The sequence below is a fragment of the Pseudopodoces humilis genome, chromosome 7 (genome assembly GCF_049639895.1).
Source record: "Pseudopodoces humilis isolate 2021_Gansu_Grassland_sample_001 chromosome 7, ASM4963989v1, whole genome shotgun sequence".
Lineage (NCBI taxonomy): Eukaryota > Metazoa > Chordata > Aves > Passeriformes > Paridae > Pseudopodoces > Pseudopodoces humilis.
In genome coordinates this window covers 54,921,467-54,943,068 of record NC_142206.1, presented here as the reverse complement: position 1 = coordinate 54,943,068, position 21,602 = coordinate 54,921,467, and the positions used below count along the sequence as shown (strand labels likewise).

At 52.9% G+C, this 21,602-nt stretch overlaps 1 protein-coding gene across 1 annotated transcript in view; it reads left to right on the top strand.

Moving 5' to 3' along the window:
* AHNAK2 (AHNAK nucleoprotein 2) overlaps positions 1–19,015 on the top strand; it is a 131,719-nt gene extending 112,704 nt beyond the window's left edge. Inside the window, exons 10-12 of the mRNA XM_088058071.1 lie at positions 876–3,429; positions 4,475–6,195; positions 7,233–19,015. Of these exons, the coding sequence (XP_087914197.1) occupies positions 876–3,429; positions 4,475–6,195; positions 7,233–18,011 (15,054 nt within the window). The 3' untranslated portion in view covers positions 18,012–19,015. The remainder of the gene's footprint in view (positions 1–875; positions 3,430–4,474; positions 6,196–7,232) is intronic.
* Positions 19,016–21,602: the final 2,587 nt, after the last annotated feature.

Sequence of the window (21,602 nt, the reverse complement as noted above, 5' to 3'; positions counted from 1 at the left end):
AATACACATGCCCAAAGTCAAGGTGCCCAGCGTGGTCTTCTCCAAGCCCACTGTCAAATCTCCCAAACTGGATGCAGACGTTGGCCTCCCACAGGCAGAGCTCAAGGCCACCGATGCTGACGTCAGCATCGCGGCCCCCGACATCAAGCTGCCCTCTGTCCAAGGCTCCCTCGAGCTCCAGGCGCCCGACGTAGACCTCAAAGCGCCCTGCGCCGAAGGCAAGCTCGAGCTGGAAGGTACCGGCTTGAAAGGCAAACTCAAGATGCCCAAATTTGACAAGCCCAAATTCTCAGTCTCCTCCCCCAAGGCCGAGTTGCCCGCAGCCGAGATCAGCGTGCCCAGCGCAGAGGTCGACCTCCCCTCTGCCAGCGTGACAGCCGCAGGAGAGGGCCCGGGGCTGGGTGTCAAAGCCGACGTCCCCCGGTGCCAAGACGGAAGGCGCTGGCTGGAAGCTGGAGAAGCCCTCCCTCAAGATGCCCAAAGCTGACATCAAAGCTCCCAAGGTGGACGTCAGCCTGCCCTCCGTCGACGTCACCCTTCCACAGGCCAGCATTGACCTGCAGGCGCCTGAGGCCACCCTTAGTGTGGAAGGAGAAGCCAAAGTCCCAGAGAAGGAGGCCACCAAGACCAAGGACGGCAAGTTCAAGATGCCCAAGTTCGGCATGCCTTCCTTTGGCTGGTCCAGCAGCAGAGAGGCCAAGGGCACTGTGGCCGCCGAGGTAGATGTCGGTCTCAAGGAGCCTGAAGTGACGGTGCCCTCGGCAGCCGCCGAAGCGGACGTGACGCTGCCCTCAGCGGACATCCAAGCGCCCGGCGTGGAGGCGACGGTCGAGACCGTGGCTGTAGCAGCAGAGGGCGAGAAAGGCCGATTCAAGATGCCCGACGTCAAGATGCCCAGCGTCAAGCTGCCCAAAGTCAAAGGTCCCCAGGCGCAGATCAGCCTGCCCAAGGCTGAGGTTTCCTTGCCCAAAAGCCAGGAGGGTGAAGTCACCCTTCAAGGCCCCGAGGCCGAAGCCAGCCTGGAGGTGGCTGCTGGCAAAGCTGAGGGAGGCGGCATGAATATACACATGCCCAAAGTCAAGGTGCCCAGCGTGGTCTTCTCCAAGCCCACTGTCAAATCTCCCAAACTGGATGCAGACGTTGGCCTCCCACAGGCAGAGCTCAAGGCCACCGATGCTGACGTCAGCATCGCGGCCCCCGACATCAAGCTGCCCTCTGTCCAAGGCTCCCTCGAGCTCCAGGCGCCCGACGTAGACCTCAAAGCGCCCTGCGCCGAAGGCAAGCTCGAGCTGGAAGGTACCGGCTTGAAAGGCAAACTCAAGATGCCCAAATTTGACAAGCCCAAATTCTCAGTCTCCTCCCCCAAGGCCGAGTTGCCCGCAGCCGAGATCAGCGTGCCCAGCGCAGAGGTCGACCTCCCCTCTGCCAGCGTGACAGCCGCAGGAGAGGGCCCGGGGCTGGGTGTCAAAGCCGACGTCCCCGGTGCCAAGACGGAAGGCGCTGGCTGGAAGCTGGAGAAGCCCTCCCTCAAGATGCCCAAAGCTGACATCAAAGCTCCCAAGGTGGACGTCAGCCTGCCCTCCGTCGACGTCACCCTTCCACAGGCCAGCATTGACCTGCAGGCGCCTGAGGCCACCCTTAGTGTGGAAGGAGAAGCCAAAGTCCCAGAGAAGGAGGCCACCAAGACCAAGGACGGCAAGTTCAAGATGCCCAAGTTCGGCATGCCTTCCTTTGGCTGGTCCAGCAGCAGAGAGGCCAAGGGCACTGTGGCCGCCGAGGTAGATGTCGGTCTCAAGGAGCCTGAAGTGACGGTGCCCTCGGCAGCCGCCGAAGCGGACGTGACGCTGCCCTCAGCGGACATCCAAGCGCCCGGCGTGGAGGCGACGGTCGAGACCGTGGCTGTAGCAGCAGAGGGCGAGAAAGGCCGATTCAAGATGCCCGACGTCAAGATGCCCAGCGTCAAGCTGCCCAAAGTCAAAGGTCCCCAGGCGCAGATCAGCCTGCCCAAGGCTGAGGTTTCCTTGCCCAAAAGCCAGGAGGGTGAAGTCACCCTTCAAGGCCCCGAGGCCGAAGCCAGCCTGGAGGTGGCTGCTGGCAAAGCTGAGGGAGGCGGCATGAAAATACACATGCCCAAAGTCAAGGTGCCCAGCGTGGTCTTCTCCAAGCCCACTGTCAAATCTCCCAAACTGGATGCAGACGTTGGCCTCCCACAGGCAGAGCTCAAGGCCACCGATGCTGACGTCAGCATCGCGGCCCCCGACATCAAGCTGCCCTCTGTCCAAGGCTCCCTCGAGCTCCAGGCGCCCGACGTAGACCTCAAAGCGCCCTGCGCCGAAGGCAAGCTCGAGCTGGAAGGTACCGGCTTGAAAGGCAAACTCAAGATGCCCAAATTTGACAAGCCCAAATTCTCAGTCTCCTCCCCCAAGGCCGAGTTGCCCGCAGCCGAGATCAGCGTGCCCAGCGCAGAGGTCGACCTCCCCTCTGCCAGCGTGACAGCCGCAGGAGAGGGCCCGGGGCTGGGTGTCAAAGCCGACGTCCCCGGTGCCAAGACGGAAGGCGCTGGCTGGAAGCTGGAGAAGCCCTCCCTCAAGATGCCCAAAGCTGACATCAAAGCTCCCAAGGTGGACGTCAGCCTGCCCTCCGTCGACGTCACCCTTCCACAGGCCAGCATTGACCTGCAGGCACCTGAGGCCACCCTTAGTGTGGAAGGAGAAGCCAAAGTCCCAGAGAAGGAGGCCACCAAGACCAAGGACGGCAAGTTCAAGATGCCCAAGTTCGGCATGCCTTCCTTTGGCTGGTCCAGCAGCAGAGAGGCCAAGGGCACTGTGGCCGCCGAGGTAGATGTCAGTCTCAAGGAGCCTGAAGTGACGGTGCCCTCGGCAGCCGCCGAAGCGGACGTGACGCTGCCCTCAGCGGACATCCAAGCGCCCGGCGTGGAGGCGATGGTCGAGACCGTGGCTGTAGCAGCAGAGGGCGAGAAAGGCCGATTCAAGATGCCCGACGTCAAGATGCCCAGCGTCAAGCTGCCCAAAGTCAAAGGTCCCCAGGCGCAGATCAGCCTGCCCAAGGCTGAGGTTTCCTTGCCCAAAAGCCAGGAGGGTGAAGTCACCCTTCAAGGCCCCGAGGCCGAAGCCAGCCTGGAGGTGGCTGCTGGCAAAGCTGAGGGAGGCGGCATGAAAATACACATGCCCAAAGTCAAGGTGCCCAGCGTGGTCTTCTCCAAGCCCACTGTCAAATCTCCCAAACTGGATGCAGACGTTGGCCTCCCACAGGCAGAGCTCAAGGCCACCGATGCTGACGTCAGCATCGCGGCCCCCGACATCAAGCTGCCCTCTGTCCAAGGCTCCCTTGAGCTCCAGGCGCCCGACGTAGACCTCAAAGCGCCCTGCGCCGAAGGCAAGCTCGAGCTGGAAGGTACCGGCTTGAAAGGCAAACTCAAGATGCCCAAATTTGACAAGCCCAAAATTCTCAGTCTCCTCCCCCAAGGCCGAGTTGCCCGCAGCCGAGATCAGCGTGCCCAGCGCAGAGGTCGACCTCCCCTCTGCCAGCGTGACAGCCGCAGGAGAGGGCCCGGGGCTGGATGTCAAAGCCGACGTCCCCGGTGCCAAGACGGAAGGCGCTGGCTGGAAGCTGGAGAAGCCCTCCCTCAAGATGCCCAAAGCTGACATCAAAGCTCCCAAGGTGGACGTCAGCCTGCCCTCCGTCGACGTCACCCTTCCACAGGCCAGCATTGACCTGCAGGCGCCTGAGGCCACCCTTAGTGTGGAAGGAGAAGCCAAAGTCCCAGAGAAGGAGGCCACCAAGACCAAGGACGGCAAGTTCAAGATGCCCAAGTTCGGCATGCCTTCCTTTGGCTGGTCCAGCAGCAGAGATGCCAAGGGCACTGTGGCCGCCGAGGTAGATGTCAGTCTCAAGGAGCCTGAAGTGACGGTGCCCTCGGCAGCCGCCGAAGCGGACGTGACGCTGCCCTCAGCGGACATCCAAGCGCCCGGCGTGGAGGCGACGGTCGAGACCGTGGCTGTAGCAGCAGAGGGCGAGAAAGGCCGATTCAAGATGCCCGACGTCAAGATGCCCAGCGTCAAGCTGCCCAAAGTCAAAGGTCCCCAGGCGCAGATCAGCCTGCCCAAGGCTGAGGTTTCCTTGCCCAAAGGCCAGGAGGGTGAAGTCACCCTTCAAGGCCCCGAGGCCGAAGCCAGCCTGGAGGTGGCTGCTGGCAAAGCTGAGGGAGGCGGCATGAAAATACACATGCCCAAAGTCAAGGTGCCCAGCGTGGTCTTCTCCAAGCCCACTGTCAAATCTCCCAAACTGGATGCAGACGTTGGCCTCCCACAGGCAGAGCTCAAGGCCACCGATGCTGACGTCAGCATCGCGGCCCCCGACATCAAGCTGCCCTCTGTCCAAGGCTCCCTCGAGCTCCAGGCGCCCGACGTAGACCTCAAAGCGCCCTGCGCCGAAGGCAAGCTCGAGCTGGAAGGTACCGGCTTGAAAGGCAAACTCAAGATGCCCAAATTTGACAAGCCCAAATTCTCAGTCTCCTCCCCCAAGGCCGAGTTGCCCGCAGCCGAGATCAGCGTGCCCAGCGCAGAGGTCGACCTCCCCTCTGCCAGCGTGACAGCCGCAGGAGAGGGCCCGGGGCTGGGTGTCAAAGCCGATGTCCCCGATGCCAAGACGGAAGGCGCTGGCTGGAAGCTGGAGAAGCCCTCCCTCAAGATGCCCAAAGCTGACATCAAAGCTCCCAAGGTGGACGTCAGCCTGCCCTCCGTCGACGTCACCCTTCCACAGGCCAGCATTGACCTGCAGGCGCCTGAGGCCACCCTTAGTGTGGAAGGAGAAGCCAAAGTCCCAGAGAAGGAGGCCACCAAGACCAAGGACGGCAAGTTCAAGATGCCCAAGTTCGGCATGCCTTCCTTTGGCTGGTCCAGCAGCAGAGAGGCCAAGGGCACTGTGGCCGCCGAGGTAGATGTCAGTCTCAAGGAGCCTGAAGTGACGGTGCCCTCGGCAGCCGCCGAAGCGGACGTGACGCTGCTCTCAGCGGACATCCAAGCGCCCGGCGTGGAGGCGACGGTCGAGACCGTGGCTGTAGCAGCAGAGGGCGAGAAAGGCCGATTCAAGATGCCCGACGTCAAGATGCCCAGCGTCAAGCTGCCCAAAGTCAAAGGTCCCCAGGCGCAGATCAGCCTGCCCAAGGCTGAGGTTTCCTTGCCCAAAGGCCAGGAGGGTGAAGTCACCCTTCAAGGCCCCGAGGCCGAAGCCAGCCTGGAGGTGGCTGCTGGCAAAGCTGAGGGAGGCGGCATGAAAATACACATGCCCAAAGTCAAGGTGCCCAGCGTGGTCTTCTCCAAGCCCACTGTCAAATCTCCCAAACTGGATGCAGACGTTGGCCTCCCACAGGCAGAGCTCAAGGCCACCGATGCTGACGTCAGCATCGCGGCCCCCGACATCAAGCTGCCCTCTGTCCAAGGCTCCCTCGAGCTCCAGGCGCCCGACGTAGACCTCAAAGCGCCCTGCGCCGAAGGCAAGCTCGAGCTGGAAGGTACCGGCTTGAAAGGCAAACTCAAGATGCCCAAATTTGACAAGCCCAAATTCTCAGTCTCCTCCCCCAAGGCCGAGTTGCCCGCAGCCGAGATCAGCGTGCCCAGCGCAGAGGTCGACCTCCCCTCTGCCAGCGTGACAGCCGCAGGAGAGGGCCCGGGGCTGGGTGTCAAAGCCGACGTCCCCGGTGCCAAGACGGAAGGCGCTGGCTGGAAGCTGGAGAAGCCCTCCCTCAAGATGCCCAAAGCTGACATCAAAGCTCCCAAGGTGGACGTCAGCCTGCCCTCCGTCGACGTCACCCTTCCACAGGCCAGCATTGACCTGCAGGCGCCTGAGGCCACCCTTAGTGTGGAAGGAGAAGCCAAAGTCCCAGAGAAGGAGGCCACCAAGACCAAGGACGGCAAGTTCAAGATGCCCAAGTTCGGCATGCCTTCCTTTGGCTGGTCCAGCAGCAGAGAGGCCAAGGGCACTGTGGCCGCCGAGGTAGATGTCAGTCTCAAGGAGCCTGAAGTGACGGTGCCCTCGGCAGCCGCCGAAGCGGACGTGACGCTGCTCTCAGCGGACATCCAAGCGCCCGGCGTGGAGGCGACGGTCGAGACCGTGGCTGTAGCAGCAGAGGGCGAGAAAGGCCGATTCAAGATGCCCGACGTCAAGATGCCCAGCGTCAAGCTGCCCAAAGTCAAAGGTCCCCAGGCGCAGATCAGCCTGCCCAAGGCTGAGGTTTCCTTGCCCAAAAGGCCAGGAGGGTGAAGTCACCCTTCAAGGCCCCGAGGCCGAAGCCAGCCTGGAGGTGGCTGCTGGCAAAGCTGAGGGAGGCGGCATGAAAATACACATGCCCAAAGTCAAGGTGCCCAGCGTGGTCTTCTCCAAGCCCACTGTCAAATCTCCCAAACTGGATGCAGACGTTGGCCTCCCACAGGCAGAGCTCAAGGCCACCGATGCTGACGTCAGCATCGCGGCCCCCGACATCAAGCTGCCCTCTGTCCAAGGCTCCCTCGAGCTCCAGGCGCCCGACGTAGACCTCAAAGCGCCCTGCGCCGAAGGCAAGCTCGAGCTGGAAGGTACCGGCTTGAAAGGCAAACTCAAGATGCCCAAATTTGACAAGCCCAAATTCTCAGTCTCCTCCCCCAAGGCCGAGTTGCCCGCAGCCGAGATCAGCGTGCCCAGCGCAGAGGTCGACCTCCCCTCTGCCAGCGTGACAGCCGCAGGAGAGGGCCCGGGGCTGGGTGTCAAAGCCGACGTCCCCGGATGCCAAGACGGAAGGCGCTGGCTGGAAGCTGGAGAAGCCCTCCCTCAAGATGCCCAAAGCTGACATCAAAGCTCCCAAGGTGGACGTCAGCCTGCCCTCCGTCGACGTCACCCTTCCACAGGCCAGCATTGACCTGCAGGCGCCTGAGGCCACCCTTAGTGTGGAAGGAGAAGCCAAAGTCCCAGAGAAGGAGGCCACCAAGACCAAGGACGGCAAGTTCAAGATGCCCAAGTTCGGCATGCCTTCCTTTGGCTGGTCCAGCAGCAGAGAGGCCAAGGGCACTGTGGCCGCCGAGGTAGATGTCAGTCTCAAGGAGCCTGAAGTGACGGTGCCCTCGGCAGCCGCCGAAGCGGACGTGACGCTGCTCTCAGCGGACATCCAAGCGCCCGGCGTGGAGGCGACGGTCGAGACCGTGGCTGTAGCAGCAGAGGGCGAGAAAGGCCGATTCAAGATGCCCGACGTCAAGATGCCCAGCGTCAAGCTGCCCAAAGTCAAAGGTCCCCAGGCGCAGATCAGCCTGCCCAAGGCTGAGGTTTCCTTGCCCAAAAGCCAGGAGGGTGAAGTCACCCTTCAAGGCCCCGAGGCCGAAGCCAGCCTGGAGGTGGCTGCTGGCAAAGCTGAGGGAGGCGGCATGAAAATACACATGCCCAAAGTCAAGGTGCCCAGCGTGGTCTTCTCCAAGCCCACTGTCAAATCTCCCAAACTGGATGCAGACGTTGGCCTCCCACAGGCAGAGCTCAAGGCCACCGATGCTGACGTCAGCATCGCGGCCCCCGACATCAAGCTGCCCTCTGTCCAAGGCTCCCTCGAGCTCCAGGCGCCCGACGTAGACCTCAAAGCGCCCTGCGCCGAAGGCAAGCTCGAGCTGGAAGGTACCGGCTTGAAAGGCAAACTCAAGATGCCCAAATTTGACAAGCCCAAATTCTCAGTCTCCTCCCCCAAGGCCGAGTTGCCCGCAGCCGAGATCAGCGTGCCCAGCGCAGAGGTCGACCTCCCCTCTGCCAGCGTGACAGCCGCAGGAGAGGGCCCGGGGCTGGGTGTCAAAGCCGACGTCCCCGGTGCCAAGACGGAAGGCGCTGGCTGGAAGCTGGAGAAGCCCTCCCTCAAGATGCCCAAAGCTGACATCAAAGCTCCCAAGGTGGACGTCAGCCTGCCCTCCGTCGACGTCACCCTTCCACAGGCCAGCATTGACCTGCAGGCGCCTGAGGCCACCCTTAGTGTGGAAGGAGAAGCCAAAGTCCCAGAGAAGGAGGCCACCAAGACCAAGGACGGCAAGTTCAAGATGCCCAAGTTCGGCATGCCTTCCTTTGGCTGGTCCAGCAGCAGAGAGGCCAAGGGCACTGTGGCCGCCGAGGTAGATGTCAGTCTCAAGGAGCCTGAAGTGACGGTGCCCTCGGCAGCCGCCGAAGCGGACGTGACGCTGCCCTCAGCGGACATCCAAGCGCCCGGCGTGGAGGCGACGGTCGAGACCGTGGCTGTAGCAGCAGAGGGCGAGAAAGGCCGATTCAAGATGCCCGACGTCAAGATGCCCGACGTCAAGATGCCCAGCGTCAAGCTGCCCAAAGTCAAAGGTCCCCAGGCGCAGATCAGCCTGCCCAAGGCTGAGGTTTCCTTGCCCAAAGGCCAGGAGGGTGAAGTCACCCTTCAAGGCCCCGAGGCCGAAGCCAGCCTGGAGGTGGCTGCTGGCAAAGCTGAGGGAGGCGGCATGAAAATACACATGCCCAAAGTCAAGGTGCCCAGCGTGGTCTTCTCCAAGCCCACTGTCAAATCTCCCAAACTGGATGCAGACGTTGGCCTCCCACAGGCAGAGCTCAAGGCCACCGATGCTGACGTCAGCATCGCGGCCCCCGACATCAAGCTGCCCTCTGTCCAAGGCTCCCTCGAGCTCCAGGCGCCCGACGTAGACCTCAAAGCGCCCTGCGCCGAAGGCAAGCTCGAGCTGGAAGGTACCGGCTTGAAAGGCAAACTCAAGATGCCCAAATTTGACAAGCCCAAATTCTCAGTCTCCTCCCCCAAGGCCGAGTTGCCCGCAGCCGAGATCAGCGTGCCCAGCGCAGAGGTCGACCTCCCCTCTGCCAGCGTGACAGCCGCAGGAGAGGGCCCGGGGCTGGGTGTCAAAGCCGACGTCCCCGGTGCCAAGACGGAAGGCGCTGGCTGGAAGCTGGAGAAGCCCTCCCTCAAGATGCCCAAAGCTGACATCAAAGCTCCCAAGGTGGACGTCAGCCTGCCCTCCGTCGACGTCACCCTTCCACAGGCCAGCATTGACCTGCAGGCGCCTGAGGCCACCCTTAGTGTGGAAGGAGAAGCCAAAGTCCCAGAGAAGGAGGCCACCAAGACCAAGGACGGCAAGTTCAAGATGCCCAAGTTCGGCATGCCTTCCTTTGGCTGGTCCAGCAGCAGAGAGGCCAAGGGCACTGTGGCCGCCGAGGTAGATGTCAGTCTCAAGGAGCCTGAAGTGACGGTGCCCTCGGCAGCCGCCGAAGCGGACGTGACGCTGCTCTCAGCGGACATCCAAGCGCCCGGCGTGGAGGCGACGGTCGAGACCGTGGCTGTAGCAGCAGAGGGCGAGAAAGGCCGATTCAAGATGCCCGACGTCAAGATGCCCAGCGTCAAGCTGCCCAAAGTCAAAGGTCCCCAGGCGCAGATCAGCCTGCCCAAGGCTGAGGTTTCCTTGCCCAAAAGCCAGGAGGGTGAAGTCACCCTTCAAGGCCCCGAGGCCGAAGCCAGCCTGGAGGTGGCTGCTGGCAAAGCTGAGGGAGGCGGCATGAAAATACACATGCCCAAAGTCAAGGTGCCCAGCGTGGTCTTCTCCAAGCCCACTGTCAAATCTCCCAAACTGGATGCAGACGTTGGCCTCCCACAGGCAGAGCTCAAGGCCACCGATGCTGACGTCAGCATCGCGGCCCCCGACATCAAGCTGCCCTCTGTCCAAGGCTCCCTCGAGCTCCAGGCGCCCGACGTAGACCTCAAAGCGCCCTGCGCCGAAGGCAAGCTCGAGCTGGAAGGTACCGGCTTGAAAGGCAAACTCAAGATGCCCAAATTTGACAAGCCCAAATTCTCAGTCTCCTCCCCCAAGGCCGAGTTGCCCGCAGCCGAGATCAGCGTGCCCAGCGCAGAGGTCGACCTCCCCTCTGCCAGCGTGACAGCCGCAGGAGAGGGCCCGGGGCTGGGTGTCAAAGCCGACGTCCCCGGTGCCAAGACGGAAGGCGCTGGCTGGAAGCTGGAGAAGCCCTCCCTCAAGATGCCCAAAGCTGACATCAAAGCTCCCAAGGTGGACGTCAGCCTGCCCTCCGTCGACGTCACCCTTCCACAGGCCAGCATTGACCTGCAGGCGCCTGAGGCCACCCTTAGTGTGGAAGGAGAAGCCAAAGTCCCAGAGAAGGAGGCCACCAAGACCAAGGACGGCAAGTTCAAGATGCCCAAGTTCGGCATGCCTTCCTTTGGCTGGTCCAGCAGCAGAGAGGCCAAGGGCACTGTGGCCGCCGAGGTAGATGTCAGTCTCAAGGAGCCTGAAGTGACGGTGCCCTCGGCAGCCGCCGAAGCGGACGTGACGCTGCTCTCAGCGGACATCCAAGCGCCCGGCGTGGAGGCGACGGTCGAGACCGTGGCTGTAGCAGCAGAGGGCGAGAAAGGCCGATTCAAGATGCCCGACGTCAAGATGCCCGACGTCAAGATGCCCAGCGTCAAGCTGCCCAAAGTCAAAGGTCCCCAGGCGCAGATCAGCCTGCCCAAGGCTGAGGTTTCCTTGCCCAAAAGCCAGGAGGGTGAAGTCACCCTTCAAGGCCCCGAGGCCGAAGCCAGCCTGGAGGTGGCTGCTGGCAAAGCTGAGGGAGGCGGCATGAAAATACACATGCCCAAAGTCAAGGTGCCCAGCGTGGTCTTCTCCAAGCCCACTGTCAAATCTCCCAAACTGGATGCAGACGTTGGCCTCCCACAGGCAGAGCTCAAGGCCACCGATGCTGACGTCAGCATCGCGGCCCCCGACATCAAGCTGCCCTCTGTCCAAGGCTCCCTCGAGCTCCAGGCGCCCGACGTAGACCTCAAAGCGCCCTGCGCCGAAGGCAAGCTCGAGCTGGAAGGTACTGGCTTGAAAGGCAAACTCAAGATGCCCAAATTTGACAAGCCCAAATTCTCAGTCTCCTCCCCCAAGGCCGAGTTGCCCGCAGCCGAGATCAGCGTGCCCAGCGCAGAGGTCGACCTCCCCTCTGCCAGCGTGACAGCCGCAGGAGAGGGCCCGGGGCTGGGTGTCAAAGCCGATGTCCCCGATGCCAAGACGGAAGGCGCTGGCTGGAAGCTGGAGAAGCCCTCCCTCAAGATGCCCAAAGCTGACATCAAAGCTCCCAAGGTGGACGTCAGCCTGCCCTCCGTCGACGTCACCCTTCCACAGGCCAGCATTGACCTGCAGGCGCCTGAGGCCACCCTTAGTGTGGAAGGAGAAGCCAAAGTCCCAGAGAAGGAGGCCACCAAGACCAAGGACGGCAAGTTCAAGATGCCCAAGTTCGGCATGCCTTCCTTTGGCTGGTCCAGCAGCAGAGAGGCCAAGGGCACTGTGGCCGCCGAGGTAGATGTCAGTCTCAAGGAGCCTGAAGTGACGGTGCCCTCGGCAGCCGCCGAAGCGGACGTGACGCTGCCCTCAGCGGACATCCAAGCGCCCGGCGTGGAGGCGACGGTCGAGACCGTGGCTGTAGCAGCAGAGGGCGAGAAAGGCCGATTCAAGATGCCCGACGTCAAGATGCCCAGCGTCAAGCTGCCCAAAGTCAAAGGTCCCCAGGCGCAGATCAGCCTGCCCAAGGCTGAGGTTTCCTTGCCCAAAAGCCAGGAGGGTGAAGTCACCCTTCAAGGCCCCGAGGCCGAAGCCAGCCTGGAGGTGGCTGCTGGCAAAGCTGAGGGAGGCGGCATGAAAATACACATGCCCAAAGTCAAGGTGCCCAGCGTGGTCTTCTCCAAGCCCACTGTCAAATCTCCCAAACTGGATGCAGACGTTGGCCTCCCACAGGCAGAGCTCAAGGCCACCGATGCTGACGTCAGCATCGCGGCCCCCGACATCAAGCTGCCCTCTGTCCAAGGCTCCCTCGAGCTCCAGGCGCCCGACGTAGACCTCAAAGCGCCCTGCGCCGAAGGCAAGCTCGAGCTGGAAGGTACCGGCTTGAAAGGCAAACTCAAGATGCCCAAATTTGACAAGCCCAAATTCTCAGTCTCCTCCCCCAAGGCCGAGTTGCCCGCAGCCGAGATCAGCGTGCCCAGCGCAGAGGTCGACCTCCCCTCTGCCAGCGTGACAGCCGCAGGAGAGGGCCCGGGGCTGGGTGTCAAAGCCGACGTCCCCGGTGCCAAGACGGAAGGCGCTGGCTGGAAGCTGGAGAAGCCCTCCCTCAAGATGCCCAAAGCTGACATCAAAGCTCCCAAGGTGGACGTCAGCCTGCCCTCCGTCGACGTCACCCTTCCACAGGCCAGCATTGACCTGCAGGCGCCTGAGGCCACCCTTAGTGTGGAAGGAGAAGCCAAAGTCCCAGAGAAGGAGGCCACCAAGACCAAGGACGGCAAGTTCAAGATGCCCAAGTTCGGCATGCCTTCCTTTGGCTGGTCCAGCAGCAGAGAGGCCAAGGGCACTGTGGCCGCCGAGGTGGATGTCAGTCTCAAGGAGCCTGAAGTGACGGTGCCCTCGGTAGTCCCGGTATTGGATATATCATTGCCTGACTCTGATGTCCAGTCTCCCACTTCTGGTGTTTCGCTGCAGTCTTCTGCTTGTAAAGAGGAGGAATTTGGTAAATCTCAATCTCCTGTATTTCGAATCCCTAAAATTTCCCTTTCTAAAAGTTTCAAACCTCCTGGACAAAAGCTATCTGGGCTTGATGTTTCTGTTTCCAAAACTCATTCTTTAACAGAGGAAGCTTTTTCTGTTTCTTCTGAGAATGATGGATATAAATGTTTGCCTGACATTAAGGGAGAGGGTGTATCTAAAAGTACCAAATTCAAAGTACATGGCATTGGTTTCTCTAAAGCTGAAGTGACTTCATCAAAAACTGATCTGGAGTCCTCATTAGAAAAGGGGGATGATATTACTCTTACTAAATATCAAAGTAATCTTACAGAATCTCACTCAAAAGTAGCATCTCATGCTGATGAAAATCTTTCAGATTTTGAAATTTTAAGTGACGATGGTTTTGAGGAGCAAGGTGGTTTAAAGCTAGAGGGGAAAACAACATCTGCTGCAACATCTCTGGTTGACACAGAGGTCACAGTTAAAATCCATAAATTCCGAAGACCAAAATTCAGAATTCGATCTAAGGGAAAAGCATCTGAAAGTGACATGGCTTCTAGTGTGGAATCTGAAATTAGCAAGGGAAGGATAACATCTGATATGACTGATCCTGATACTGAAAACCCAGCTCAAATCTCTGATGCCCAGCTTGGTGTAAAGTTGCATAAGCCTTCACTTGAAGTTGTTCTGGATACACCAACAATGGATCCAAATCCCTTACCCATGGAGGTTACCTTGCCAAAATTAGAAGCAGAAATCCATTGCCCAGATTTAAAGTGCAAGGCAGAACAGGAAGTAATTACAGAAGAGAGGGGTACTGAGGAGAAAGAAAACAAATTTAAATCATCAAAATTCAAACTACCTTCATTTAGGTGGTCACCAAAGAAAGAAGCTGTTGCTTCTTCTCATGTTGAGGAGCATCTAGAAGGACCCACTTTGTATACTTTATCTGGAGACATGGAATCTGAATTAACTTTTCCTGCTCCTGAGAATCAATACATCCATGAAGAATTTGATACAACAGAAAAAGATGGTGAAAAGTTCAAAACCAAGAAGTCCCAATTTGCCATGCCAAAGATCTCATTCCCTAAAATGAAGGGTCAGAAAGTACAGGTCTCTCTGCCTGTACTGGAAACTGATGTTTCTGGATCCAAACAAGAAAAAGAAGGTGTTTCTGTTCAGAAGTCTGAGAAAGGGAGTAGTGGAGAAGGGGCAGGACTGGGCATAAAAGTGCCAAAAGTTACAGCCCCAACTTTGGAATTTTCTAAACCAGAAGCCAAAGCTCCCAAAATGGAGATGGATATTAGCATGCCTACAGGTGAGGTCACAGCTCCTACCTGTGAAGAAGATGAGCTGAGAAGACTGAAATCAGTTGCTGCTAGTGCCAGCCTCTCCACCTCAGATATTAAGATGATACCTGAAGGTTCGCTTGAGGTGAAGAGTCCTGACATAAGCGTTGAAAGAACATCAAGTGAAATTGCTGTGGGTGATGTAGAGATAAAAGCTGAAGGTTCTGAAGGGAAAACAAAAATGTCTAAATTCCAAATGCCAAAAGTAGGAATTAAACTTTCTAAAGGGAAAGGATCACAAAAGGATGTTGGCCAATCGAAATCAGAAGTCAAGGTTCCCCAGCTAAAAGCAATGGTAGAAATATCTGACATTGCTGTTGAAGCACCAGACTTGGAGGTGGAATGTGGCACAGAAACAGAGACTTACAGCCCTGAAGCCAAAATTACTAAACCTGACAATAAGGCATCAGAGGCTGATTTTCACCTCCCATCAGCTGACATTTCTATTCCAAAAACAGACAGTGATATTCAGGATTCAGATGCAGCAGTAAAGATCAAGAAGGAAATAAAGCAAGACGGAGATGAAGAAGAGAAAGAAGGACATTTCAAAATGCCCAAATTCAAACTTCCATCCTTCAGTTGGTCACCAAAGAAGGAAGCAAGTGTTAAATCAGATCCTGGAGCAAATTTGGAAGATCAAAAGCTCACTGTCATGTCAAGCAGAATAGACACAGAAGTAAAAGGAACTGCAACTGATGATCAAGGTAGTGGGCCAGACCTTGATCTGGAAATATCTGCAGGAAAAGTTGAACAAAAAAGTCCAGTTAAAAAGCCACAGTTTGTCATGCCTAAAATTTCACTCTCCAAGATCAAGGTTCCAAAATCTCAGTCTCATTCACCAAAAGTTGAAGCTGATGCTACTCTTCCTAAAACAGAAATAGAAGGTGATGATTCAATTAAGATACCTGATATAGAAAAAAGTCATCCTGAAGGGACTGAAGAAGGGGCACAAATAAGCATAAAACTGTCTGACACTATGGTCCACACTCTGGAGTTTTCCAGAGTAGAAACTGAAGCCTCCAAAACTGAAATAACAGTCAGCTCAGCAAAGATTGATGATTCTTTGACTCTCTCAGAGGGGAGTTTTCAACAGGTTAACTTAATTTCAAGTTCCACCAATGAATGTAACATTCAAAAAACAGGTATTAAGCTCCCCAAAGGAGAAGCTTCAGTTGATTTGAAGAGCCCTGATATATTAACAGAAAGCTCATCAGTTGTGGATGGAAGAAAAGTGAAATTGGAAGGTCCTGAAGGGAAGATTAAAATGCCCAAATTCCAGAAGACAAAGTTTGGAATCTCCCTAACAAAAGGGAAAGTCCCCGACACAGAGATCAGCTCCCCAAAAATAGAAACTGAGCTACCCCAGCTAAGAACAACAAACAAAATTGCTGACATTGCTGTGGGAGTTCCAGCATCAGAACTTACATCTGATATGTCAGATCCTGGAGTAGTTGATGGTAAGATAAAAACACCTCAAGCTCTGATGGGTGGCATTGAAGATGCAAAGGTAGACATAAGCATCCAGTCAGTGTCTAAACCAAAACCAGAGGGAGTTATTGAGAGTCTTGAGGAGAAGGAAATCAAATTGAAAGAAAATGAAATAAAAGCTGAAGAAGTTCAGACTGAAGAATATCAGGGATGGTTTAAAATGCCAAAATTCAGAATACCTGCATTTGGGAGGTCATCCTTAAAAGAAAAAAAAAGTAATGTTGATATTGAAAGAAGTATGGAAAAAGTTCAGGCAACTATTCCTTCTGCTAAAGTACAAACTGAAACAAGTATTCCTGAAAATACCTTCTCATTACCGCATGCAGTTGCTGAAATTACTATTGGAAAAGAAGGGATTCAAAAATTAGGAGATTCTGTGAAATGTTCTGATGCTTGTTTGCCAAAGATGGAAGGAGATATTTCATTATCCACAGAAAGAACAGACAGTAGAGTGAATATTCCAAAAACTGAAACTTATGCAGATGTAGTTAAGCGCAGTGCTGAAGGACATACTTCAGAAATCACTGTGTCTGCAGCAGAATTGCCTAAATCATACCCAAGTGCTTCAGAAACTGACAAAGAAAAGAGTTCAATAAATAGGTTTCCTACACGTACTCTGACGTTTCCAGAGCATAAAGGCAAATCATGGGATATAGAAGTCGCAAAGGTAGAAAGTTCCATGAAGTTAGAGACATCAGGGGTAGGATGCAAACCATCATCAGCTGAAATTACCCTGGATGTAACACAGAAGGAAATAGATGTTAGTCTTCCAAAGGAAGAGCTAGATATTCAAAATAAAGAGATGGCAATTAAAAAAGGAAAGATAAAGGACGAGGTGAAAATCATAGGAAAAGACAGTGAAGAAAGTAAATTAAAAAGGACTATATGTGAATGGTCTACAACAAAAGGATCAGAAGATGGTACTTACGTTACTGCTAAGCTGGAAGACCTAAAGGTAGAAGTTCCAACAGTGAAGACAGATGTTAAAATTACTAGAGTAGATCCTGAAATGAAATTTCAAGTGAAAAGTGTTGAAAAGGATGTGTCTGCAGGAGTGGAAGTGCAAGTAGAAGACAGAACAGAAACAAGTAAAATTAAAGCATACAAGTTTAAGATTCCAAAGTTTGGAATATTGCATTCAGAAATCAAGGGGTTTGAAGATGATATCAGTTTGCCAAAGTCAGAAGCTGATTCAGCACCTAGAAGTGAAAGAGGCACAGCAGAAATGCAGTTAAAAAAACCGGAAGGATCAACTGGCCTGAAAAGTCCAGCTCTAGATGATATAGAAGCAGCCACCAGAGTAACAGGGGAAACAGTAGACCAAACACAAGGTGTCCCAGAAGTAAGTGTAAGAATTCCCAAACTAAGAATACCAAGATTCACTTTCAGAACTCTTCCAATTGAAGCTGATGTTTTACTGTCAAAAGTAGCAACAGATCCAAAGGGATCTAGTACTGACATTGAAATAGTGCAACTGCAAGCAAGCTCTGCTATCCCTGAAGAAACACCAGGAACTCCAGAGGGAGGTATTCAAAAAGCAAAAAGCAAAATTTTAATGCTGACTGAACCTGACATTAAAACAGCACAAATGACAGCTACCATAGAGTCCTCCCTTTCAAATGCAGGGCAAGACATTCATTGGTCTTATATAGAGGGCCAAGAAGTAAGTGAGAAAGTAGAACCTGAACATGTTGCTATTGAGCGGTGTGAGATTTACACTACTGAAATACTGAAAGAATCAGAGGTTCTGTCATCAGAAGTCAAAACTGCTGCTTTGGGATTCTCATTGCTTAAGGCAAAGTTGCCTGAATCACACAGCGATTTAGACGTGGTGGTCCAGCAGCCATCTCCAACAGGAGGTGAATCAGTGAGAAAACCTACAGGTGCTGGTGAAAGCTTTGGAGTAGCAGCCAAGAGAACTGGCAGTGCTGAGCTTAAACTATCTGACAAACCACACTGTGAGTCTGAAGAATCTAGAGGAAAAGTAAGTTTGACAAAGTTGAAAACATCTGCTGCTGAAGTAAAGTGTTCCAGTAAACTGGAAGAGAGTTTTCCTGATACACCCCCTCAGGAAATAACTGCAGCTCCCCTCTCTGAAGATGAAGATGTAGTTGAAGCAGTGGAAGGTGAAGAAAAAGACATAACGAATGAGAAAGAAAAGACTGATAGTAAAAGATCTCCTGGAAGATTCAAATTTTGGCTTCCAAGTATTGGCTTTTCTTCTTCTGGGGATGAAACAAGCACAGATGCAAAACCAGAAATAAAAAAATCAGTTCCAGAAGATGTGAAACCTGCTGACACATCGGATGATTCTGCTAAGCAGGCTGAAAAAACTGGATGGTTTAGATTTCCCAAGCTTGGTTTCACATCTCCTTCTAAAAAGGCTAAGTTTGTTGACAAAGAAGAGGTGGGTCATAAAGAGGGGAGACTCTCAGATGAAGATAGCCCAACAGATAAACCAGATGTGTTTTTTGATGCACAAGAAAGCTTATCACCTAAAGAGATAGGAGAAGGTGAAAAAGCTGAAATTGATGGGGCCTCGTCTATTGTGACATCTTCAGCAAGAACTGAACTAATCTTGTTGGAGGAAGAAAAAGATAGTAAATCTAATATTGCTGGAGATACAACCAAATGAAGGTTGCATTTTCTCAATCCTCAGTGAAAACAAAATCATCTGTATATACAGAAGAGAATGTTTTCCTGATTTTCTAGTAACTGAAAATTTAAACCCAAGGCTGGTATTCATGAAAACACTTGAACAGAATTTACCACATTCAGATTTTCAAGTATATGTATGTACTAGATTGTACACTAATAAAAATAGTGATTTCTTCATATCTACCCCAAGGGCAAAAGTTATGACAGGTGCTGTTATGACAGAGCCCATAGTTTGAGTAAAGTCTGAGCAGATACCAGAACCATGAAAGTAAATCATTGAAAGGCTCAATGATAGCAAAAGACTTGTTAAAGAGGCTTCTCAAAACACATCAGTTATATTTAGATTGCAGATTATTTCCAGAATGGATTCTAAACTTGTACTATGAGAACTATACTTACCTGTTTAGATTTTGGAACTTTCTAATCTATTTTTGCTTTGTTATTAAAATGTTTTTCTTTATTTCAGCTAAGGTAGTATGTATATTCCACAAACACTTTAAAATACAAGATAAAAATTAAATACTAGTGTAGAGAGACTAATGCTTTGCCTCTTCCTCTCTTCTCATTTTTTTATTATTGTGGTGGGTCCTATTTAGCCATATGATAATTTGAAAAAACCAAAAAAACAGCAAAAACCAACAGAATTATTTTAAGACCATAAAACATGGAACTAATTCTTGTTTGTAAGATACCAGAATAAAACATGCTTCCAAAGAATATTACTCAAATGTGGATAAAGAAATTTTAATGTATATACTTATGGGATAGTTAAATGCTTAGAATGATCTGTCACACTGGTGGAATTGCTTCAGAGATTTTCTGGGAAAGGAGGTGTATATAATTATTTGCTCCTTTGTTTATATTAATGCTTCTCTCAAGTGCACAATGAAAACCAAAGTGCATATGTGACAGCCTTCACATGTACCATTAAAACACTGCCTGTATTCTTAATTCACAATAAACTCACCATACAAATAATAACTTGAGTAGCATGACTTACTGACATTTCTGATTCTGAAAATCCCAGCTTAAATTTGCAAAACTTTACATGTACTTCACTGTCTGCTGAGGTGAATGCTTAATGACAGCACAGTTCCTAAATATAGGGGTAATGGAGACTTTTCACTCATTACAATCCCAAGTTGAATCATAGAATATGTTCAGTCAAAAGGAACCTTGAATTCTTGAATTGTTGAATTGAATTGATTCTTGAATCCCACTCCTGGCCCTGCATAGGACACCCCAAGACTCACAATACTTGCCTGAGAGCATTGTCCAAAGGGTTCTTGAACTCTGTCAGACTTGGTGCTGTGACCACTGCCCTGGGGAGTCTGTTCCAGTGCTCAAACACTGCTTGGGTGAAAATCCTTTTCCTAAAATCCATCCTAAACCACTCATGACTCAGCTGCAGCCATTTCCTCAGGTCCTGTCACTGGCCACAAGAGTGAAGGGATTGGTACCTGCCCCTCTGCTTCCCTTCATGAGGATGTTGAAGACCTCAATGAGCTCTCCCCTCAGTCTCCTCCAGGCTGAACAGACCAAACAACTTCAGCCACTCCTCATACAGCTTCCTCTCCAGATCTTTCATCGTCCTTGGGGCCTCTTTTGGATGCTCTCGAATGTATTTTTTTTATTGTGGCACCCAAAACTGCTCACAGGATTCCAGGTGAAGCTGCCCCAGCACAGAGAGGAGCAGGAGAATCCCCTCAAATACAGAAACATTTTCCCAGAGGACTTTACTCACTAGTTCCCTGAGCAACTTGAAGTTGGCTCTCCTCCTGTCCAGAGCTGAAGTTTTGTTGTCCCTTTTCCTCCTGTCAGCAGAGATTTTAAACTCAATTTCTTTGTGGTCTCTGTGGCCAAGATGGCTGCAATCACCACTTCATTCACAAGATCCTCTCTCCAGAATGACAAGTGCAGACATGATTCATTGTTTTCTCATCCCATATTTCTCCTTATTCTACTTAGTACAGGAAAGCAGACACAGCAAAACACTGAGGAAATGGGTTGTAAGTGAAATGTGCTTGGATGTCTAACCACATGTAGATTGGGATGTTCATTTCTACATCATAGAATCATAGAATGTTAAGGGGAAGGAAGGAACCTTAAAGATCACCCAGCTCTAACCCCCTGCCATGGGCAGGGACACCTTCCACTGGCCCAGCTTGCTCAGAGCCCCATCCAGCCTGGCCTTAAACTCTCACAGGGATGGGGCAGCCACAGCTGCTCTGGGCAACCTGTGCCAGGGCCTCAGCACCCTCACAGTAAAGATTCTTTCCTTATCTCTGATCTAATCCTGTTTCACTTTAAAGACATTCAGAATAGAAGAGAATAGAATAGTTAATTGAAAGGGGCTCACAATAACAATTCAGTCCAATTGCTTGCCCACTTTAGGAATGACCAAAACATAGGAAAAACATTAAATTATTAAGGGCATTGTCCAAATGCCTCTTGAACACTGATAGGCTTGTGGCATTGAACACCTCTCAAGATAAGTTTGGTTTAGTGTTCGACCACTCTCTTGGTAAGGAAATGTTTCCTAGTGTCAAGTATGGACCTCCCCTGATGCAACTTTGGACTATTCCCACACATCCTGTTACTAGATACCAGGAAGAAATAACTGGCACCTCCCTCTCCACTTCCCCTCCTCAGGAAGCTGCACCACCACAATCCACCCTGCAACTAAAGCTGACTTTTCTGGGCCTGTGTAAAGAGCAGAGGTCTGTGAGTCAGCACCCACAACCCAAGAGCTATCCTCTAGCAATTATGGAGATATTAATGACTGCCAAGAAATTATGTGTATCCTGATACAGCATAAATGGTAGATGAAATGTTTTTTCAGTACCTAGATGAAAGCAGCAAATGTATGTTTTATCTGGAACAACTGGAAAAGAAAAATCCTGGGTAATGGCAGGAGAAAATTTAAACAGATAATACTAAAGCTTTTGGAACAAGTTGGTGTCTGATGTCTAAGGTGACTTTGTGGTCTTGGCAATACTCATAACCCATGGAGCCAGCTAGGTTCTGTCTTGCTGTTATCTGCATTGCTGCTGCAGCACTGTAGCCACAAGGCACTGCACCAAACCAAGAGCTTCCAGAGGTGATCCTGCTGGGAGAGCAGTGCAGCAGCTCCTCCTGAAAGCCACTCCAGCAGAGCAGAGCTAATTCACACACCTTGTACTCCTTCATTACACAGGTACCTGAGATGAGCTGGCCAGAGGAGAGTATCCATGCTCAGGAGATAAACCAGCTTTTAGCTTTTAGACTTTTTCTAGATGTGAATAAACCAATACTGACAAAAATCTGAACAGCCTGCCATCAGACCAGAAAATGATAGAATATCCTGAGTCAGAAGGGACTCACAAGGTCCAACTCCTGGCTCTACTACATCGTACAACTCCAAGAATTACACCACATGTCCAAGAGTGTAGTTCAAATGCTTCTTGATGTGATAGCTTCCCTGGAGAGCCTTTCCAGTGCCCAGCCACCCTCTGGGTAAAGAATCTTTTCCTAATAGCCAATCTGCCCAAGGATGATGCTAATAAATACCAGTGGAGGCCCCAGCTTA